This window comes from Balearica regulorum, chromosome 6 (genome assembly GCF_011004875.1).
Source record: "Balearica regulorum gibbericeps isolate bBalReg1 chromosome 6, bBalReg1.pri, whole genome shotgun sequence".
In the NCBI taxonomy this organism is placed as follows: Eukaryota; Metazoa; Chordata; class Aves; order Gruiformes; family Gruidae; genus Balearica; species Balearica regulorum.
In genome coordinates this window covers 37,287,906-37,308,673 of record NC_046189.1, presented here as the reverse complement: position 1 = coordinate 37,308,673, position 20,768 = coordinate 37,287,906, and the positions used below count along the sequence as shown (strand labels likewise).

At 35.4% G+C, this 20,768-nt stretch overlaps 1 protein-coding gene across 1 annotated transcript in view; it reads left to right on the top strand.

Annotated features, from left to right (window-relative positions):
- LRP1B (LDL receptor related protein 1B) overlaps positions 1 to 20,768 on the top strand; it is a 742,991-nt gene that overhangs the window by 683,663 nt on the left and 38,560 nt on the right. Inside the window, exons 78-83 of the mRNA XM_075757248.1 lie at positions 5,101 to 5,324; positions 5,589 to 5,695; positions 8,918 to 9,034; positions 11,157 to 11,330; positions 11,851 to 11,976; positions 20,561 to 20,725. Of these exons, the coding sequence (XP_075613363.1) occupies positions 5,101 to 5,324; positions 5,589 to 5,695; positions 8,918 to 9,034; positions 11,157 to 11,330; positions 11,851 to 11,976; positions 20,561 to 20,725 (913 nt within the window). The remainder of the gene's footprint in view (positions 1 to 5,100; positions 5,325 to 5,588; positions 5,696 to 8,917; positions 9,035 to 11,156; positions 11,331 to 11,850; positions 11,977 to 20,560; positions 20,726 to 20,768) is intronic.

Genomic DNA, 20,768 nt, shown 5'->3' with positions numbered 1-20,768 from the left:
AGAATAGCTTTAAGTATCTCTTGTATTTTTCTGTGAAAAGGGGTTTAAGCTTGGTACAAATTGAAGCATTAAAGGAAATAGTAAATATCAACTCTTCAGAGTTTATTGACAGATGCAGAAGAGGATTGCATTCCAATCGAGTTAAGATTGTATAAGTGAATTGGTGATAACTGGTGCAGCTGTTTACTGGCATAATCCTTTGAGAGAGATGTGTAAGTTATCTGAGGTGAATATTCAACACAGAGTGACTTGCCACTTAAACTCAAGTGCTGTTTTTCATGGAAGAGGACACAAAGCTGAGCATTAAAATAATTGTACCATATAATAGGAAGAAAAACATAGGTTTTGTAATTTATCCAGTCAGTATATTAGCAGCTTGCTCCAACCCCACTGTTCTGAGAGCTTAACAAGGACTCTTAACCACTCTTGTGATATATCCACGTATATACTCCCACTTGCCCTGGGGCCCAGTGAAGTTCATAGAATCACAGAATGGTCTGGGTTGGAAGGGACCTCAAAGTCCATCTGGTTACAACCCCCCTGCAATGGGCAGGGACACCCTCCACTAGCCCAGGTTGCCCAAAGCCCCATCCAACCTGGCCTTGAACACTGCCAGGGAGCCAGGGGCAGCCACAGCTTCTCTGGGCAACCTGTGCCAGGGCCTCACCACCCTCACAGGGAAAAGTTTCTTTCTCAGATCTCATCTAAATTTCCCCTCCTTCAGCTTAAACCCATTACCCCTTGTCCTGTCACCACATGCCCTTGTAACCAGTCCCTCTCCAGCTTTCCTGTAGCCCCTTTAGGTACTGGAATGTGCTATAAGGTCTCCCTGGAATCTTCTCTTCTCCAGGCTGAACAACCCCTACTGTCTCAGCCTGTCTTCATAGTAGAGGTGCTCCAGCCCTCTGAGCATCTTCATGGCCTCCTCTGGACTTGCTCCAACAGCTCCATGTCCTCGTCCTAGTGACCCCAGAGCTGGATGCAGTACTTACTCCAGGTGGGGTCTCACGAGAGTGAAGTAGGTGGGGAGAATAACCTCCCTTGACCTGCTGGTCACACCTCTTTTGATGCAGCCTGGATAGAGTTGGCTTTCTGGGCTGCAAGCGTACATTGCTGGCTCATGTTTAGCTTTTCATCAACCAGCACCCAAGTCCTTCTCCTCAGGGCTGCTTTCAGTCCATTCTCCACCCAGCCTGTAGTTGTGCTTGGGATTGCCCCGACCCAGATGCAGGAGCTTGCACTTGGCCTTGTTGAACTCCATGAGGCTTGCATGGGTCCACCTCTCAAGTCTGTCAAGCACTGATTCAGTGCATCACCGTGAATGGAAACAATTTCTAGATTATTTTCTCTAAATACACTTTTTTTTTTTTTTGCAAAATATGAGAACCCAATATCTCTCATTTACTAAAATTATGAGGTTTCATATTTGAAAACTATGCCTTATAAGAGATGACCAAAATGTTATGGTTTCTGCCAACCTCAGCTAAAATAGATCATAGCTTAAATATGTTCTGTTTATACATACTATGTGAATTAGGTAGGCAATTTAGTATTTGAAATCTATAAAATGTAGTAGTTTGAAATCTATAAAATGTAAGGTTGGGTTTACAAACATTTTCCAGGTTACCCTTAGAAATATTTTCTGTCACTTTTTATTCTGTTTTATTCTGTTAATCTAACCAACCTGGGTCTTTTTTGCCTCATGCTGTGTTAATTACGGAAAATATGTTTTCCAAGGACAAAGAGATGATATTTTTAAGCATTTCCTGCTCAGCTCCAGGCTTTGGGATGTCTAGGTACACACCATGATACCATTATTACAGGAGAGCTCCTATATGAGTTCTCGCTGATGATAGCAAGTATTCAGGCCCAAGGAATATTTAAGGAACATCTGCGCTGCTCCTTTCAGCTGTTCACTGATTCAAACAATATGCTTCCAACAGGTTTTCTGCTTCTTTTTTTTGTTGTGCTTATCATAAAAATGTTTTTACTGTTCTTAAAGGTAGTAGCATTAATTTATGGTTTTAAATTAAAGCTATAGCTCTGTATGGATGATGTTTATGTACTTAGGAGACCCTCTCTTTCAGGAATGATCTGGTTGGGATTTTTAAATGTTCCTACTTATGTAATACAAATGGTGGTATGGTGAGACATTACAAATACTGGGCTTTTGAGGAAAATTTCCTGTTTCAGCAAGTAAAAGTCCAAAAGTTTTCTAGTTTTAGTGTTTCTCATGTATTTTTACTGTTATAATAATATATCATTAGATAATGTATTCTTTTTAATGAAGACACTTTAAGCAACAATAAATCATTAGTTTACTTTATTCCACAGAAATGCCATACCAAAACCATCTGTAATGTAAATAGAAAATATTACGTCGCCTGTGCTTACGATATAAATTAGATTTGTAATTTAATCTTCCTGTGTTACAATGCTAAGCATTGCAAGGTGATGGGTTCCTGCTGCATATGTAACATATATTTTTTCCAGTTAAACTTAACCTTAGGGGTTGAAAATTTTTCTGTAATCTACCATTGTATCAAAATGGTTTCCAAATCTAACCTGTTAATGCAGCTTCTTTCTGCCCCCCTTTTCTGTTTTTTTTTAATTCTTTACCTTTAAAATAGCTTTTATGACAGGCAGCAGTTCTAATCAAAAGTCATCAAGCTGACATGGTCTGTAGCTGTGCAGAGACTACCATCCTATAAAAGGAGATTAGGCTTCAAATCCTAATTTTTCTAAGAAGTTGTAGTGCATTATATTTAGCATCAAAGAGGGTTAAAGTAACTGCAGAAAATATTAACGTGATTTTGTTCCTGTATTTTCATCCTTATTCTGTATGCAAAATCATTCTTCCAAATTAACATAATCCAAATAAGCTATTAGGTAAAAACTCATTTACAGTAAGTAATTTTACTAGACAATAGGAGAAGATGCATAAGACATCAGAAATATGATGTAGCTAGGCTGAAAGTTAATGAACACAACTGAGAATTACATGGCCGTAGCATCAGCTAGTGGTTTTGATTCTCTTTTTTTAATCTCTTACACCAGATGGCTGCTTTCAATTTCTGCTGGTTATCTCCTTGTTCATTTGATCTTTAATATGTGCCCCAGCATTACTGGAATTTCACTTCTGTGTAGTTGAGAAGAATGAGAAAGGGTCAGTGTTAGTAAGCAACCCAGCCTTGTTCCAGAAACTTTTTGGAACATCCCATTGTCTCTTTTACTTCTACTACCAGCTTTTTGGGAATCTTCTCTCACTCTGCTAGTAACTCACATGATGTGCTTACAGGTTCCAAAAAAAGCTGTTTTACAGTTCTTGAACAGTCTGAAGAAAGACAAGGGACTGTGCTATCCATGATAGCTGCTCTCCTTTTAAAAGAGTATTTGGTTCCAGTCTTGTAGGCCAGTGCCATTAGCCCTGGCAGTCTCTAAAGTAGTAACTGGAGATCTCCAGGTATGAGAGGCTTCTTGACACCAGTGCCTGACTATTACCCAGAATTAAGAGAAGTTGGGATTAAAAATACAGTGGCGTTTATCAGCAAATACGCACATTTTTAGGTATCCTGTCTTTTAGGTGAATGTTGCTTGGATAATGTAACAAAAAAACACAGATTGTTGCATGCAAATGCTACATTTCATGAAAAATGATAGGTTATTTTTGTTGTATTTCTGGAAGCATATGCTGCCAGTATCATCATTTTATAACAAAGAATTATGATACATAAATTTTTTAACTGTAAAAAAATTACTGTGACCTTGTTTTTAACTGTTTTTAACAAAATACTGTTTTGTAAATGCAGTGATTGATTTTGCTGCTTTAATGCTCATCTAAATAGAAAGTCAGGGTTCTGTATATCTTTAGAACATGCATTCTATGACATTTTTGCAGAACGAAAGGTTTATGAATGATGAACTATCTAAATTCACCCTTGCAATCCTATTATTTCACCTGGAGAATGAAATGACCTTTATTTTATGATGAAAATAGTCTACAAATGTCTTGTGGTTTTGAGGAACACTGACACCTGAGGAAAACAAGTTATTTTAGGATTTTCTTTCCTGATTTTTAGTTACGTAGTTTAGTAGCATTCCATCACTGCATTTGTCAAGGAACAGACTTTTTTTTTTTCTTTCCCCATAATTTAACTTGATGTCATTATAGATAAACAGACAAACAATTGCATATGTATTTAGATCATGTGGGCCTTGAATTTTTTATGATATGCTGCATTCGTGTTTGAAATAGATGGGTAGTCCTATTTTGCAGATTTTACTCCTCTTTGTAGGAATTCTAGTAAACTTTAGAGAAACTTGTTAATATATGTCTCCTATTTGCAATATGAACATCTATACTTAGGAGCATTTTTTAGGAACTAGGCCTTACTGACATCTGTGAAATCACGGTAGAGATACTACAGTTTATATATTTTAAAGTTATAATCAGTCAAGCCTCTTTTACATGTGAAACTGAATATTACACTAATTCTAGTTTTAATCAGTGGTGGAACACAGGAGCAGTTAATAGCAAGAGCAGAGAAACACTTTAAAAATTTCTTTACAATTGCAGGCTATTCCTGGTCACAATACAGAGGTAATTTTATGCAGTTTTGTAAATGCAGTGGTATTACTGAGCAGCCGTACCTCAGGATGGTCTCGAGCACCATTTTCACTGAGCGCTTTGGGGTGGGACATCATACCATAGTTCTGCATGGACTATAATAGCTGTATAATCTTAATTCTTCCTTTTCCTTTCTTTTTGAATTACAGTATGTAACATTTATTTGCCTCAGTGTCAATAGTTCAAGTAGTTCATGCCTAAGTGCCTTTTTATTAATGTAAGTAGCCTTAGACTTGAGAAAACAGTTTTGAATCATTGACAATTGTTCTACGTTGAATAGAACTGCCAGCAGATCACTTGGAGCTTATCACCTACAGGTGGAGTTTATGTCTTTCCAATGCAGTGTTTTTATATCTTTCACCATATTAAAGGTGAAAGTTATTTAACTGTATAAAGTTACATAAATCTGTGACTATGCAGCTGCTGTATAAGGTGATTTCTGTAAATCTGACTTTAACATCTGTTCCTTTTAGTGTCCAGAATTCAAAAGACCTCGGGGCATTGCTGTTGACTGGGTTGCTGGAAATATTTATTGGACTGATCATTCCAGAATGCATTGGTTCAGCTACTATACAACTCATTGGACTAGTCTGAGATACTCCATCAATGTAGGTCAGTTGAATGGACCTAACTGTACAAGACTACTTACGAGCATGGCAGGAGAACCATATGCAATTGCTGTAAATCCTAAAAAAGGGTACGTATGTTTCAACATTACTCTGTTTTGGTAATTCAAACAAAAATGCGAAGTAGAGTAAGAGAAATAAAATTATGTCAAATGTCTAAACTTTTCCAAGTCATTTACTGAACTTTCCTGCTCAATTTACTTGTATGTAAATCAAGATCAGTTATCTCCCATCTTTCAGGTAGATTGGAAAGTTCACAATAATTTAATATCAATGAAGTGTTTTGAGGTTCTGTATAGGCACGCAGCTTATTTTTTTTATGTTAAATATTTTAGGATGATGTACTGGACAGTTATTGGGGATCGCTCTCACATAGAGGAATCATCTATGGATGGTACTCTGAGAAGGATATTGGTTCAAAAGAATTTACAAAGACCTACAGGTATACAGCTTACCCATTTTTCCTAATTGCATGGTACTTGTTAACTCAGTGTAGATTTGTTGGCTGAATTCCAGTTTCTCAGTTTGCAAAAAAAAAAAAATTATATTCTTTGAAAACAGAATTAGGAATTTTGATTAGTAGCTGCATATGAATAACCAGAATACATATTTTTTAAAGAATATAATATGACGCAAACTTTTGTAATGAAGTTTAACATGATGATTTTAGGAAGCAGTATCAAAGGACTGTTAATATATGATGTGTTCAATAATACTGAACAAGCAAAATCAATTAAGGGAGCACCAGTTAGTGGTGAGACACGTTTTTTAAGAATGCATATGAAATCTCACAGCCTGTTCTAGTTATTTTCCCAAATACATTGCAAAATAGTATAAAACAAGGTTTTAAGTATTCAAAGAAACAACAACTTAATTATCTCAGTATTTTGCAGAACTATTTTGAAGCTTGATAGTAAATGTTGAGATCTTGTGAATTACCATTAAGACTCCATTGGCAGGATAAAAATAATTTTTATGACAAAGGAAATGATGAATCCAGAATGAAATGTGTCTCTCTTAAATAGCAGCATCTCGTCTTGAAACCACAAATGATTTGTTCATGACCCATTTTCTCACGCAATATTTGATGTTTCTCCAGGCTTACGATGATAATTTGTTGTTATTGCATTGCAAATTAGGGGTTGTCCAACTGTGGTACACATATCTATTGAAACATAGGCTTCTTTCAAGAGGATGCTATCTGAATATCTAAGCATCTAAGAAGCTGCCACTATCACAGCAACAAGTAATAATATTTTAACAGACTGTTAAGTCCCATGCTAAGGTGGGCTTATGGTGTCGCATATGCAAATTACACTAATCCCTTAAAGGAAACACTCTTTATTGACATGATTAGATTGAAATATAGCAACTTAAGAAATTACATGTATGATAAGGAAAGTGTCGAGGAGAGGAAGCTTATGCTCCTTAGGTAAGTAAGAAGCACAGTAGTAATAAATAAAAAAATACGTAGTCAGTAGTAAATTCAGTAAGAAGCTTCTGATTATTCAGACTGAAAACAGTATTTTATGTTTATCAGTGTTGTTACTTGTTCTTTGCTGAACATCTTATATAAAACATTGTGAACATATCAGATATACAAATCATTAGATTTAGTTCTAATTCCTGGAATTGTGCTTTTTTGTCTCTTTATTAGCGGCCTAGTTGATTGCCAAGGTTGTGTCTTATGGAGCCAGTCACCACTTCCTCGGTCATTAAAAGCCATTTAACCCCTTTTTTTTTTTTCCTGTTTTTGGCCATCAGTATTAGATTAGTGAAATTATTGAATTTCGTAGGTAGTAATGGTATCAACCTTATCTGAATATGCAAGTACTTACTTCTTCCCTGACCAGAAGCAGAACTGCAAGAGCTTTTCTTCATAAAATTTTATTTGATATATTTTATATAGAAAAGTTTCATATAAAAATTTAACCAGACCTCTGTCTCCTTACAAGGATGAATAAAATGAAAATTAAGAAAATTAATGGAATTAGCAAAAATGAACAGACTTTGCAAAGAGGAAATTTCACAAATGCCTTTCCATAATGTTGTGTTTTCCTGTACTTACTGCCTGAAAACACTTTTGTGGCATTCTTCTGTGCTTTTCTTCTTTTACTTCACGGTAGAAAGTAGACATTTAGGGTGTCTTTTAATTTTTTATCAGATATTTCACACAGATCCATGTCTTTGTAGAGGGAATGCATAGAAAGCATCCAAGCCTTTAATTTTTCCTTCCAAATGGGACTTTGCTACTATTGTTTAGATGAAGTTTAAGATTTTACTAAACATCTGTGTTCCACGGCTCTTAAATTTATTCCTAAATATGCCTTTTCTCTTTCAAGTAAGAGCGAGAGAGAGAGTTTGAGTATTTGGGCTTGACTTCAAAGGATTTACGTAAAAATTACTATCACAGGAGTGCTATATGTATAAAACAAAAATAAGAACTTTTTTACATTATGTTATCTCTGATACTGTGACAGATATATTGAGAATATTATTTATTTATTATTTGGTATTTAAATATTCGTATTAAAATGCAAATAACTTAAAGCTCTAAGCTGGAGACTGCTCCTAAAATATTCACCCTTAAAGGTATCATGTGTCACACCTAGTTTACACATTGTGATTACCTTTTACCAGAAATTATTCTCTTTAGCTCTATGCCTGAATACCAGTGTGGTTTTTTTAAAGATGATTTTTCTAATGGAGTTGCAAATGTAAACATATTTCACTGATCTATGCATCAGACTTCCTCCACTTCCTCTCATCTATCTGTAGCTGATTAATTTATGACCTTAAGAGGAGAATTTTTGCTGTTCTGTATAATTTCTTTTGATGTATTTTTTCTGACTTACCTACTTACACAACTAGGAAGAAAAATACTTTTTTCTCATTCTTATTAAAAATACACCACAACTTCAAAAGCTCAGAATTAAACTATTTTATGGTTCAAATATTTTTTTTTCAGGCCAGAGCTTTTGGCATGACCTAAAATGCCATATTAATCATTTAATCATCCTCTAGTGACATATGGGACTGCTTGATTTAACTATTTAGTTATTGCCTAGAGGCTGGGTAGTCGCTCTTTTGCTTACTTCTCATATATGTGTATATATGTAATATCTGTCAATATTGCTATTTAAGTCACGCAACACTCATTTAATTAGAATAATCTGATTTTTAGTTCCGTAATAATTACTACCTGTGTGGTATTGGTGATAACAAAAAGAAAGAACATGATTATATGCTTGTGGAAACAGGATAGGTTAGGAGGGCTCTATGAAATCTGCATGCCTTGTTTTTAACGCATGGTCACACTGGTGCTACTGCTTAGAAATCTATTGACATAATAGACTATTTGTTGGTAGAGCAAATTACAGGATTAGATTCTATATTTAATTCCCACCTGGTATAATGATAATGGGTTTGAAAAGGTACTGACCTTGGTAGAGAAAGTTAAAGTAAAAATCCATGGTTGCCTCAAGGGGAAGGTTTAAGCGGAAGGTGTTATATTTTATTCTCCTCCGTTTCCAGTCATGTTTTTTTCAATGTCACCATATTTTGTGTTCACAAGAATAGGAACGGTATAAAAACATACATTTACATAAAAATGTTATTTTTTTTCAGGTTTTATACACCAGTTTGAACTTTATTTTCTTTGTAGGTCTCGTAGTTGATCAGTTCAGTCAGCGTTTGTTCTGGGCTGATTTTGAATTATCTGTTATTGGCAGCGTTCTTTTTGATGGTTCTGATTCAGTTGTGTCTGTGAGCACTAAACAAGGTACGGAGAACTTTTTTATAACAATTTCTATTTTTTTTTATTTGGCTGGAGTTTCATTATTCAGAGAAACTATGTAAGCAAAACCAGTGATTGTTAAGTAATATTCATTGTTTTTGTTAGATAATACTTCAGTTGTTATCTACATAAATAGATATTTAAGATAATTTAAGACAATTTTAACTTTAAGATAATCGGATAAAGTCACCGTAGGGGAACAAAGATTCAGTGATATGTGCAAATCTCCAAGACTGTTATCTAATTATTAGCTTGAGTATCATCAAGTAACATTGTGATTAATATTTATGCTTGGGCTCATTTGGACTTGCATAGCAACAGGAGGACCTTGACTACATAGAAATTAGAGATGTCTGCATTGCACAGGAATTGTATAGTTTATAGAACAGTTGATCTGAATCAGTTCTGGGGAAAATAATGGATTTGGCTTTCAGGTCAGTAAGTAGTCACAGAATTCTGCTAACAGAATGTGAATGAGAAAAGTTCCTTTCACAAGGAAAGAGATTTTGCTTAAACTTTGTTTTTATAGAATTGCATGTTGGCTTTTTAACAATTTGATAATGTATGTAACAATATATGAAATTTGAGTAGAAAAGAGAGGAAACATTAAAAAAATGCAAGAATTTGAAAGCAAGCTTCCTGGGAGGGATTGCTTAGTGGGCAGTTGGTAATGGAGTTTTCATCAGGATGATATTACAGCTAGTGCTACTGAGTGTTTTAACCAACGAAGTGGAATTCGCCACGGGGTTCTGGAAGATACTAGGAAAAATCTCACAAAATACATACTCAGTGCTTAAGCTTAGTGCTTGTGGCTGGTACAAAAACTACAGAGTATTCTAGATTGTGCTTTAATATGTCTCAATAGTCATTTGTATTTTAAGAATAAATATGAGGTTGGTCTTCAAGGGAAAAAAAAGACATAACAGTGCTACAGAATAGGAGGCATGTAAGTTGATGATTTTCAAAATATTTTATAGCATGGTTTATATTTTATAAACCCCAAACGCAACAAATTTGGGGTTTATAAAGGAGAAAGTGGAATATAGACACTTCAACGCTTCCATACATAGCATTTAAAACTGAAATACAAGATCAGTAAAGCAATGACACCTTTTGTCTCCTAATGGCGTTTGTAGTAACTGTGGAAAAATTAGAGAAATAGGACCGAAGGAAAACGGGGGGACTTTAGAAATTGCTTTGCAATGAGACTAAAAACTTCAATCCATTTCATTAAAAAAGCATATAATAATGAATTAGAACTCACAAATATTTTTGTTGAAATAAAATACTGAGTAACATGTATTGATAGAGTGGAAAAACAGTAGGAACAAATAAAGGCTGATGATTGAAACTGAATAAATACAAGGAAATGTAAAACTGTGTTTACAGTAAACAGAGATAATAGTAGGAACACGGTGTCACAAGGAATGAAACGTTCTGTTTCTTTGTGGTTTCATATCAAGAAGAGATGCATCTCTGGCGAAGGAGTTTTAGTCAGAAGCTATTGCCTTGTTACATGGGTAAATGTGTGAAATTCTACAGCCAGTTGTGCCTAGCCAATCCAACTGTGTGATCTAATCAGCACTCATAGCTCTTAAAAACGAGGAACTGGTAGAGTCTTAGCATTTTATTTTGCATTAAGTTACGGTAATTATGAAATAAAATAAGTGTAGTATGAAAGCTAGCATTTCAAATATGTTAAGAAGGAGCTAAAGAAATGTTTCGTCAGAATGGTTTCTTTTATGTACAGCAAAATAATCTGTTTCTTTGTGGTCACATACTTCCAGTTAAAGTGTTGTACCTAAGTATGTTCTAAGTAGCTACTTGTTACTGGGGGATTTCTCTACTTTTCAATGTTCAACTAGTTTCTGAGGCTGAATTGTGTGGAAAGCTAATACAAAGGTAGAGATTTTAGTTGCTAGTTGTATGGAAAGCGTTCCTTTTAAGAAGATTGCTTTTTAAAAGGCAATCTTTGTGGGTGCAAAACTGTCTGAATAATAATGTCTTTTAGCTGGTAATTGCAATAATGCAATTGAAGTTATTAATAAAGTTGGTTATTATTTGTGTATGAATATATATTTGTATTTATTATTCATTTTTATTTAAGGTTTGCTGCATCCACATAGAATTGATATTTTTGAGGATTACATCTATGGAGCAGGTCCTAAAAACGGTGCATTTAGAGTACACAAATTTGGCAGGAGCCTTGTAGAGTATCTGAGTGTGGATGTTGATAAAGCAAAAAGTGCCTTGGTTTTTCACCGCTACAAACAAATGGACTGTGAGTAAGCATAATTACTTTAAACTCAATATTGAGCAAGTTCACCTCAGGGGGTGAGGGGAAGTCGCCAAGTTATATCAATATAAAACAGCCTGATTGTGCAAAATGAAAATAGATTTCGTCATATTTCTTTCTATAAGTTTAATTGAGATTTTTTGATGTATTTTCTTGCATTTGAAAGGACATTGGACAAATGATTGCTTTGTGTACCCACACTCTAAATGAGGTATAGAAAAATAGATGAGAGCTGAATACTAATACCTCTAGGCACAACCAGATGAGGGTTTTTTACCTGATATTGCCAATAGATTTTTTTTGTTACTGGAATAAATTATATCCTGGTGTGAGTCTTGCACTGCCATTTGAGTGAGTGTGTTCACTGACTCCAGGCTGTTGATATCCTGGAAACTGGAAGTGAATCAGAATTTTGATATCTGATTATTTATTTTTTTCCTAGTTATAGAACATAGTGTAATTCTAAGAAAAATTAATGGTTTTAATATTTTGTCTTTTTAAACAGTGCCTAATCCATGCTTGGACCTGACATGTGAATTCATTTGTTTACTCAACCCTTCTGGTGCAACATGTGCTTGTCCAGAAGGAAAATCATTGGTGAATGGAACATGTATTGATCAGAGCCTCTTAGGTAGGTATTGAAAGCTGTGTGAGAACCAGAAAATAAGCAACCAGTCAGTTTTTGTCACTGCAAAAGGCTAGTCTCTCTGCGGGTCAAGAGTTTTGTGATGGTATTCAAAATATGTTATATATCTGAAATGGAAACTAAATATGAAGAAGCAAAATCCCTGACTGAAAAAAAGCCCTGTTTATATTCATCAAAATGAAAAATGAGAAGTTTGAAAAGCTCTGAAGCATTTTGGATTCCAAATTAAACATTAGCCATTCAGGAGAAAAAAAAAAACCTTAAAGACTATCAGGAAACACCTCTGCTTAGACCGCACCAATAGTCAAAAGGCAGTAAGAGCAACACAGCAAATAATAATGACTTCAAAGCAACAGGGGGAGGAAAAAACCCCAACCCTGAAATATTTTTATCTAAAATTACATCTTTCAGTAACATCTAATAATGACTAATATCAAGACACAGGAAACAGGGCTTTATGGTAAAAGAGCTACTGCATTCGTGCTATATTTTAGGGGGAAAAAAGTCGTCTTTTCCGACGAAGATGATTATTAAGTACTCTAAAACTATTTCCACTCTAATTGAGGCTGAAGCTAAGGTGATTAGGCAGCTGGAATGAATTCTTAGCCAGCTTGATTTTTAAAAGGTTCCAGAAATCATAGAATAGGATTTCTTACGTGTATGAGAAATCAACATGTATTAGGATGTTTTTTCTAATGTTTAATGCCAGGCTCAGAAGTGTAAGTGATACATATTTTGGTGAGATCCTCAGTACTTAAAATGCTCAACTTCACAATTAAATTAATTTACCTGAAATGTCATCTTCTGTAAAGAAAATCTCACCTATTTATACTACCTAGATTTTAAATACTGAATTAATACAGCTGTGGTTTAGTGTTTTAGGATGTGGTGTTAATAGAGCTGTCATGTCTAGCAGCATTTCTCTTTCTATATCAAGAAATTTAAGAATAATTTAGAGAGTAAAACAATATTAGAAAACTGATCCTAGATAACAAACCCATTCATGTTTTTTGCTTATGTAGGAGTACATTGTATGCAATGCATTCACAGTACCAACTTTTATATGTACCACGCCGTGCTCTAGTAAAAATACAGTAAATTAAAGCTTTCTTACTGTATACCCTGGTGAATACCTATCAATGTGTATTTTATAATCGTTATACAACTATAAGTAGTTTACAGCTGGTTTACAACAGTTTCCACTGGTAGGGGAGAAGTGATGTCACTGAAGTAGATGTAATAGAAAACATTAGTATACAGTACCAGGTTTCTAACTCTTGAGATAAATCAGTCTAAACACCCTTTGTCTTCGGAGCGCTCCTACCCTTGCTGCCCCTCCAAGTCTCAGCTCTTTGTTCAACTGAGATGGATACTTGTCTGCCTGGCGACCTATGACTTGTCATCAGGAGCCAGAAATGCAGCAATAAAATAACAAGATTTTCTGCTGATACAGTACCACCTAAAAATTATTTCATATGACCCGTAGTTACTACTTAGGTGATAAAGAAAGGACAAATAAAAGAATATTGGTTTTCGCTGGTGACCGGTAGTAATTTGAACCCGTAATTTCAGTAATGCTACAGTTTTATTTGTGGGGCAAAGGATTATGCCATGGTAGAGTTTTCAGGAAGGTATGTTTTTATTACAGGAAGAGCTGAAGAGGTTTTTAAATTATTTCACTGCTGGTTGTAAATTTTTGTGGATAGACAGAAGATACTTAAAGAAGCTTTTTTAATATATTGATAATTTTCCGTATTTTCCCACAACTGCAATATCTGTTATGCCTATTAAAAAGGCTGCTTTCTTAGTTTTCTGATTACAATTATATTTCAAGTAATGTCTGGCATAGGCTTTTTTGTACATTTTTTTTTTCTTGTATGTTATTTTTGCAATAGTAGATTGCAGGTTTTGTAGCCTCATCGATTATAAATTATGAATTAAAACGAGCCTCAGTATCATAGCACAGTAACAAGTGTATCTTTTTGTACTACTTTTAAAAAAAAAATTATGAAGTGGATGTTTAATGTTTGTCTCATGTTGACACTCCACTTAGGCTTCCAAGGATCAGCAGAGATTCCTGGAAAAATAAGAGTTGACCTCTAGATCAGAATCTTGAATTAATACAGGTTTATAATTAATGTCTGGCTGACAACACACTTGCTGTTAATAGGTCACTAATAGCCTGCAAACAAAAGACATTCTGTAGATTATCAGTAAATGTATTTTGGTATTGGAAGTCATATTCTAAACCAGGTTCTTTAGGAAGTTATACAGTATGGAATAAAAAAAAAAATAGGAGCTGTAGTCTTCCTTTCCATTTTTGATGAAGAGCTAGAAAATGTTTATGAAATATGCCAAACTGCATACATTCAACTTGTTTAAATCTACCATTATATCGTCTTCATTGTCTCAGAGTATTTTGGCATAGTTATGGATATCAGTAACCCAAAACAGCAATTCCTGCTTTACATAGCTGTCAAAATCTGTATATTGTAGAAGATTGACCTGACATTAATCTAAAGGGAGGTTATATAGCCATGGGGTTTTTTGTTAGTCTGCAATAAAATCCTGATTCAAAGTCAGTTGAAATATTCTTGTTGATTTTGGTGGTCTTCTGGTTTGTCCCTAAAAGAATGAAATCCAAAAGATTTTAATTTGAGACATTGGTATCTGTGAAACACTTTTTAACTGATGTATTCATTTGGTTTTGTTACTGGTTTGATCACAACGCAATAGATGTATACTAGGTAGGTTACAATGATTTCATGTGATCAAAAATACACTACTAGTAATGTACAGATCTGGAAACTCAACTTTTTAAGTCTCTTTTAGTGGACGTCATTCATGTAGCAATAGAAGTGAGGTATACTGGTTGTTTTCTACTTGCACAGTAACTATTTCAAGTCATATAAGTAGTCTTTTAGTTTCACAAATCAGTAGTAATTCTAGATATCAAGAACTAGTGTGACTAAACTGTACTTTTAAAATAATATATAATTCAAGTTACAATAGTAAACAGTAGCATGTTGAACATTCATAATACTTTTTAGGGTCTTTAAGTGTTTTGGGCCTTTTAAAATGTAGTAAGGAAGCTAGTTGTAGATTTCCATGACTTGACAGAGTCAGAATGGGACAGCCATCTCCAGTCCTCATCCTGATTGCGCTCAGCAGAGTCTGTGTTTGAAGATTTTGTTTTGACAATGCATATGCTCTTTCCTTGTGAAAAATGTCTTCCAACAAATAATCATTATTTTCGACATTAGTATGCCATTCTTCAATTTGGTAGTTTTTTGCATGACTCTTGTAACAATGCCTTGCACGCTTTGTATAATTTCTTATTAGAACTCTACCTTATTTCTTATTACGACTCTACCTTAGGGTTGGTGACTAGGAGATAATCTGTCTTGCTCTGTTTCTTGTGACTATATCCCAAAAACTGACTCACATTTTGATTCATTGGATTGTTGTTTGTTTTATTGGGTATTTTTTAACAAAAGAAAACTGAGATAAGTCTTGAAATTCTGCATAATATTACTACTGGCTTGATCCATTGAATTGATTTTTCTTCATAAGTCCTATGCGAGGAATTCTAACTATGTAATTCTCAGTGGCTTTCTCTAAGACTGAATCCAGATTGCTTCAGACAGCTGTTTCACCAGCATCTCACACAACTGATGAGAAACAGCTTTTGGGTTTGATTTGGCTTTTTCAAGCTGGAGTTATAACAACATATGTGTGTTGTACCATTCAGAATGTTTTTATAACAAAATGAAAGCGAATTCCTGTGTATTCTTAGATAAGCTCCCATCTCTTTTCTCCCTAGATGATTAGGATTGACAGAGCATAGTTCTGTTGTGGTTTATTTATTGCCTAGAGCAGGCCTGACTTTTTCAGTTTAGAAGCTACCCTTTAGTTTTCAAATGGGTAGAGTACCACTTCATTTTCCTAAAAGAGACCACTGGTTTTGCATTCATTAGGTTTATTGTATCTAATTGTCTGTAGCACAATGAAGCTAAAAACGTACCAAGAGGATGAAAATGCAGAGACTTGCACTGGGGGAAGACAGTGTGTACCACAGCTGAATGAGCAAGAGTAATGAACACTTCCAAGAGTTCAGCATTCTGGAGCTGCACGTTTATCACTTTCAATTTTAGAAGGGAATATGTGTACTCTCTTGGCTGGATGAAAAGCCTGAGAAAAATTATGAAGACTCAGATCTGATGTTGCTTCTGAACAGAGATGAAACATTTAATTTATCATGGTGTTTCCTTCGGCACATTTCTGTGGGGACTTGCCCACTGTACAGATAGATTGCAGGCAGACCAAGTGCTCTGCCTGGGGATGTAGAGGTTAATCCCTATACACCTTCTTTTCACCCACAAAATCTGCCTCGGGGAGCTGTACTAGCAAAACCTATGGCAGTTCAATTCATGCCATCTTCTTGAATTCTGTCCTGCTTTCGGTCTTTTTAGATATCAGATAGAACTGGGGACAAATACAGAAAGCGGCTTCTGATTTGAAAAAAAAAATCTGTTCTTTACAGCAGTATTTTCTATATTTACAAAGAGGTTACCATTGGGACAGGTATTTCCTGGAACAGAAGAAAGTGGGTTACATTACAGCAGGTGTGGGTTAGTTTTTTCTCACTGTGCATCCTTTTCTTAGCCCTTCTCTTCCATTTAAAATTGTAAAGCAAACAGATTTTTAAGAGAAAAATAAAAATATGAAGGGAGAGCAAAGAGGGGGATCTGTCTTACAGCATTCAGACAAAATTTGGAGATTACAACTTGCTCTGATAAATTTCAGCATATGGAAAACTGGCAGAGCCTCATCTGGAGGGGCAGGAAGATTTATGGAACCTTACCGTAAGGTTAGAACTCTGCACTCTGTCTTTAGAAGGTGCATTCAGCTCAGTAAAGGATGAGGTACACCCTTGTCTGAAGAATAGGCAAGAACAAATACCTTTCTGCCCCATGAGATGAGTATTTTCTGCTGTGGGGAGGGAAACTGTTCTTGTCCCAAAGAATGTAGTTCATTAACCTTATGCTCCGTAGCGTCATCTCTCCGTTTAACTGCCTAGTCCGGAAATCAATGGATATTTCAAAGGGAAAAAAATAGCAAAAAGTAAGATGCATTTTTCTCAAGAAAGAAAGGGTTGGTTTAGAAATGGCAATAAAAGATGTGTGTGTGTGATTGGGCGAGAGGGATGGGATATCAAAAAATTGAACGAGTGAAAGAAAAAATACCAGTAGAGTTCACAAAGGTTTGCTTTGTTGCTTTATCGGTGTTTCTCCTGTGTCAGATTTTCCTTTTAGTGTCAGTTAAAGGCAAGAGTCTAAGATGGAGCAAATAAGCCATAAGTCCATTAATGTTTGTGTCAAACAGCCGTATCAGGAAGAAAAACATAAGAAAAACTGCAAATCAAAGTTATTTGATTCTTTATTGAAGATATATTAAGACTGAAATAGGCAAATCAAGGTAGCAGAAGACTAAATAACCAGGCTAGGAGAGAACATAAAAAATTACATGACCTGTAACCCTTTCCTTTCTTTCATGTTAGAGAGATCCACTAGCTACAGTAGGAGTAGTATAAGAAGTGAAATAATTTACTTCTGTCATTTCAGAAGTGAAAGGAGCAGCTGAGAGGTCTTTGAGTCCGAGTTCCAGCAAGCTCAGACCAGTAATAAATTGACTCCAGATAGAAACTTTAGCAATTTTTTTATTTATTTAAAAAAAAAAGAAACTTCATTCCAATAATGTGTACTTACTAGAGCTGTTCCCAGCTGTTCTTTCAGAGGTCTTTTTCAGTAATTCCAATTAAAAGTATTCAGCTTTTTATAACGATTCTTCTGTGTTTCTCTCCTCTATTCTTTTTCTTCCTGTCTTCTCCTACGGGACAGTTTGTCTCCTGTCTCCCACACAAAGGCATCTGTTCCTTTTGTACTCAGTTGATGTGAATCAGCAAGAGTAATTCGATTCTTGTATTTACCTTCAGACAACAAAGCAGCAACATTAAAACCCCTATATTGTTAAAGTCTAACATAGTATTTTAAAACTGGCTTATCAATTACAGCTTTCAGTCCTATTTCTTAGCTTATTTAAAGTCCAAAATGGTTGTGGTAACTTTTCTCTGCTTTGTATTAGATTTGTGTTGAAACTCTTGAATTTAAAATGTTTTGTAGAGAACAAAATCAGAAGCAAATTTTAATAATCTTGTGATGATACAAAGTATTACAACCTTTTATGTTTTTTCAGGAACCTTCTCAGTTGACCACTGCATAAAGTTAGAACATATATTTAATTTTGAAAGTATAAGACATGAGTGTCCCAATCGTTGAAAGCCAATTGGATTAGAAAATCATTGCTGTGGGCAATTTTTGGCTCAGTATATTTTCCTGAAAATATAAAGGCATGTATTTCTTAGTGTGGTCAGGGTAACTCTCAAGTTTGTAGTTCATGTTTTATAGTTCTAAATATGCCTTTTAATACTCTGCTTTTCTCTTGAATTCATAGTCTGTCTTAATTCCTTTTTTTTCCAAATCTTACATCTTAATTCTGCAGAATTACTCTAGAAGATAAACAGAACATGTTTTTAATGTGCTATCAGAAAGGTTCATAAAAATGAGCACTTGTCTGTACTTCAGAGTTATTTATTCCATTTTTACCAAGTTCTGCTCTATAAACTCATGACTAATGATAAGTAAAACAGATAAGATAAGCAAAACAGAAATAGACCTTCTCTCCAATAAGACATGCTACATTATCCATTTAAACAATTTCCATAATGAGTAACTGAAGAATGGTTTGTGGAACATCAAAGGATTTAATGAACCACCCAAATAAATAAAACACTAAGGCATATTAAAACTCCCAAATACAAAGTAGCTTTGTTGCAGCAGATATATATATCTTGGGTGGATACAATATTTCATATTTTTATTGTAAAACACCTGAAATAATGATGTGCCAGTCAGTCCCCCACAATAACTTGTAGATTTGTTGTCTAGTTTCAGCTTAATTTGAGAGAGGTGCAATTGCCTGAATGATGATCAGTTCCCAGAAGTTTTGTTTAACTAGGTTTGATCCCAGTTACGCGTCTGCACCATCTCAGAACTGGCCGTGAACCGAGGCAGCCAGACCCTGCCGAGGAGGTCTGTACATGGGCAGGGAAGAGACTTGGGTCCATCCAAAGAAAAGGCCGTTGCGTGAACACTGTTATATTACTGAACTCTGCAGGGTCCATGCTGGAGACAGCCATTCAGCTAGACGATATCCGTCATTCCTAAATTCTGCACTTACAATGCAGTATGTTTCTTTAAACATCAAAAAGGAGTTGGTGTGGGTCAGTCAATGTTAGACCTCAACACGTACAGGACAAATGGGAACCTTGACTCTTTTTCGTAAGTTAACTGGAAGAGATTAATTCAGCAAAATATCTGCAGCTGGTGGATATATTACCGAAGAGTTCTCAGTGTTTGTGGTATCCCTCTTGTTAAAAGCCAGGTAGGTTCAAAAGGATTACTTAGGCAGCAGTCTGGTTTCACAGGATTTGTTTTGCTGTATGAGAAATTAAAGGTCTTATTGCTGAAAGCATGTTTCAGGCTGGAAAGGTGCTTTTCTGTTTCTTTAGGATTACAATTATTTGGATGTTTGAGCATTGTATGCATGCTAGTCTATAATTAATTTCTTGTTGGTGTCATTGAATGATTTTTATATCTTGTTCACTGAAATGAATAGAGATTTATTTTTCAAAATGCTTCCAAGACAGGCACAACTCTAATTGCAAACCAGCTTTAGAGAAAGATTGAATCTGGCCTAATCGGAATTTGTGTCACCTCGTACCTCACCACTAAGACAGTGGCACTACTGCCGTAAGCACTCGGTGAATGCAGAGCAGCAGGCAGTATCTCTTCTCAGTGATCTTACAGACTGAGCAGACGAGAATCAGAAAATATTGTTTAGGAGCAACAAGTTAGAATGTAGATACCGATTTTTGAGGAGGATTTAAAGGCTGAATAAGTTCCTTTTAAATATTTTGGATAGGGTTTAGTTAAGAAGGGTCTTAGTTAATAGAGTGGAAGAGAGATCAAAAAAATCAAATAGGAAAAGGCTGAGGTCACCAAAAAATGACTGGGAAGTTTTCTGAGATCCCCCAGGTGAAGGTAACATTCATTTTTTCCTTTCTTAAACTAACTAGGAATGATAGTTTCAAGCAAGAACCCATACTATCTTTACTAACTTGCATTCTAAGGAGGTCAACTTTCCTGTGGCATCACTGGGATGAAGCGTAACCGCCAGCTCAGTGCAGTACAAGCTCACAGCCCCGCTGCACAGGCTAATGCAGCCCCCACCAACCCTGCAGCTCTCAGTGAGGGCTTATGGTTTCCTTTTTTTCTGGTACTGTGGAAACAGAAGTGATAGTTTACTTTCTCCGTTTTGAAAAGTGTTTTTTTTTTTTTCCCCTAGTGATAGAGATCTGTAGCTCTGTTTAAGATGCAAACAGGTTCTGTTTGGCCAGTTACATGAAACGGAGTTGTTAAAAACAATTCTGTGTGTGCTCTTGCTGCAGATGATACCTGTAAATTAACCTGTGAAAATGGAGGAAAGTGCATTATAAATGAGAAGGGGGATCCTCGCTGTCACTGCTGGCCAAGTTACTCCGGTGAGAGGTGTGAAACTAACCATTGCTACAACTACTGCCAGAATGGAGGAACCTGTGGAGCCTCTCTCCTCGGTAAATATTTCTGAGCAGCTGTATCTTACTATTATACCTGCCT